Genomic DNA, 1235 nt, shown 5'->3' with positions numbered 1-1235 from the left:
GGTCTGTATCATTATGACTGGTCTGTATCATTATGACTGAGATCTCTGTGTATGTCTCCAGGTTGTACAGATGACATTTTCACCAGTGACCACTCGCCTGTTTTCGCCACGTTCCATATAGGGGTGACATCAAAGTTCAAAACAGGTGAAGTCATTGTAGTTATTTTGTCATAATAATTTTGATTAATATATGTAATATAATATAACGTTTATGCTTGCTTGTGACCCTTTAATGCCTCTAAACAGAGCCAAGCTTGAGCATGGAGAGGGCCTGGATAGAGTTGGAGGGCATCGAGGCTATTGTGAAGACAGCCGGCAAAGCCAAGTTCTTCATTGAGTTTCACTCATCCTGCCTTGACGGTGCTTTGTCTTTCATAATATGTTCTCAGATAGTTAATCTGAAGTTCTATAATTTAATGATGTGATGAATGACTTTGTTTTCTTGCAGAGATCCGCCGTTCCATAGAGAATGACTCACAGAGCTGTGACGTGCCTTGCTTCCTGAAACTGGGCTGGTCTTCCAAGCAGCTGCCCAAGGTAAATAAATCAATCTGGAGATAGATGACCAGACCCATCCCAAAGACACATACAATGCGTTAGGAAAGTATACAGACCCCTTCACTTTTTTCCACATATTCGTCATAAAGCTACACACAATACCTGATAATGACAAAGCAAAAACAGGTTTTTAGACATTTTTGCTAATTTATGAACAATAAAAAACAGAAATACTTTATTTACATAAGTATTCAGACCCTTTGCTATGAGACTCGAAATTGAGCTCAAGTGCATCCTGTTTCCATTGATCATCATTGAGATGTTTTTCATTGGTGTCCACCTGTGTTAAATTCAATTGAATCGACATGATTGGAAAGGCACACACCTTTCCAAAAACCAAGCCATGAGGTCAAAGGAATTGTCCATAGAGCTCCGAGACAGGATTGTGTCGAGGCACAGATCTGGGGAAGGGTACCAAAAAATGTCTGCAGCATTGAAGGTCCCCAAGTGGCCTCCATCATTCTTATATGGAAGAAGTTTGGAACCACCAAGACTCTTCCTAGAGCTGGCCGCCCGGCCAAACTGAACAATTCGGGGAGAAGGGCCTTGGTCAGGGAGGTGACCTAGAACCCGTTGGTCACTCTGACAGAGCTCCAGAGTTCCTCTGTGGAGATGGGAGAACCTCCCAGAAAGACAACCATCTCTGCAGCACTCCACCAATCAGGCCTTTATGGTAG

The 1235-nt window shown here is 42.8% G+C and overlaps 1 protein-coding gene across 1 annotated transcript in view; it reads left to right on the top strand.

Annotated features, from left to right (window-relative positions):
* LOC111967166 (phosphatidylinositol 3,4,5-trisphosphate 5-phosphatase 2B-like) overlaps positions 1-1235 on the top strand; it is a 38925-nt gene that overhangs the window by 23767 nt on the left and 13923 nt on the right. The window contains exons 16-18 of the mRNA XM_070445018.1: positions 62-145; positions 247-360; positions 449-537. Of these exons, the coding sequence (XP_070301119.1) occupies positions 62-145; positions 247-360; positions 449-537 (287 nt within the window). The remainder of the gene's footprint in view (positions 1-61; positions 146-246; positions 361-448; positions 538-1235) is intronic.

This window comes from Salvelinus sp. IW2-2015, linkage group LG8 (genome assembly GCF_002910315.2).
Source record: "Salvelinus sp. IW2-2015 linkage group LG8, ASM291031v2, whole genome shotgun sequence".
Classification (NCBI taxonomy): domain Eukaryota; kingdom Metazoa; phylum Chordata; class Actinopteri; order Salmoniformes; family Salmonidae; genus Salvelinus; species Salvelinus sp. IW2-2015.
The sequence above is the reverse complement of the archived record's forward strand: the minus strand, read 5'-3'. Positions and strand labels throughout refer to the sequence as shown.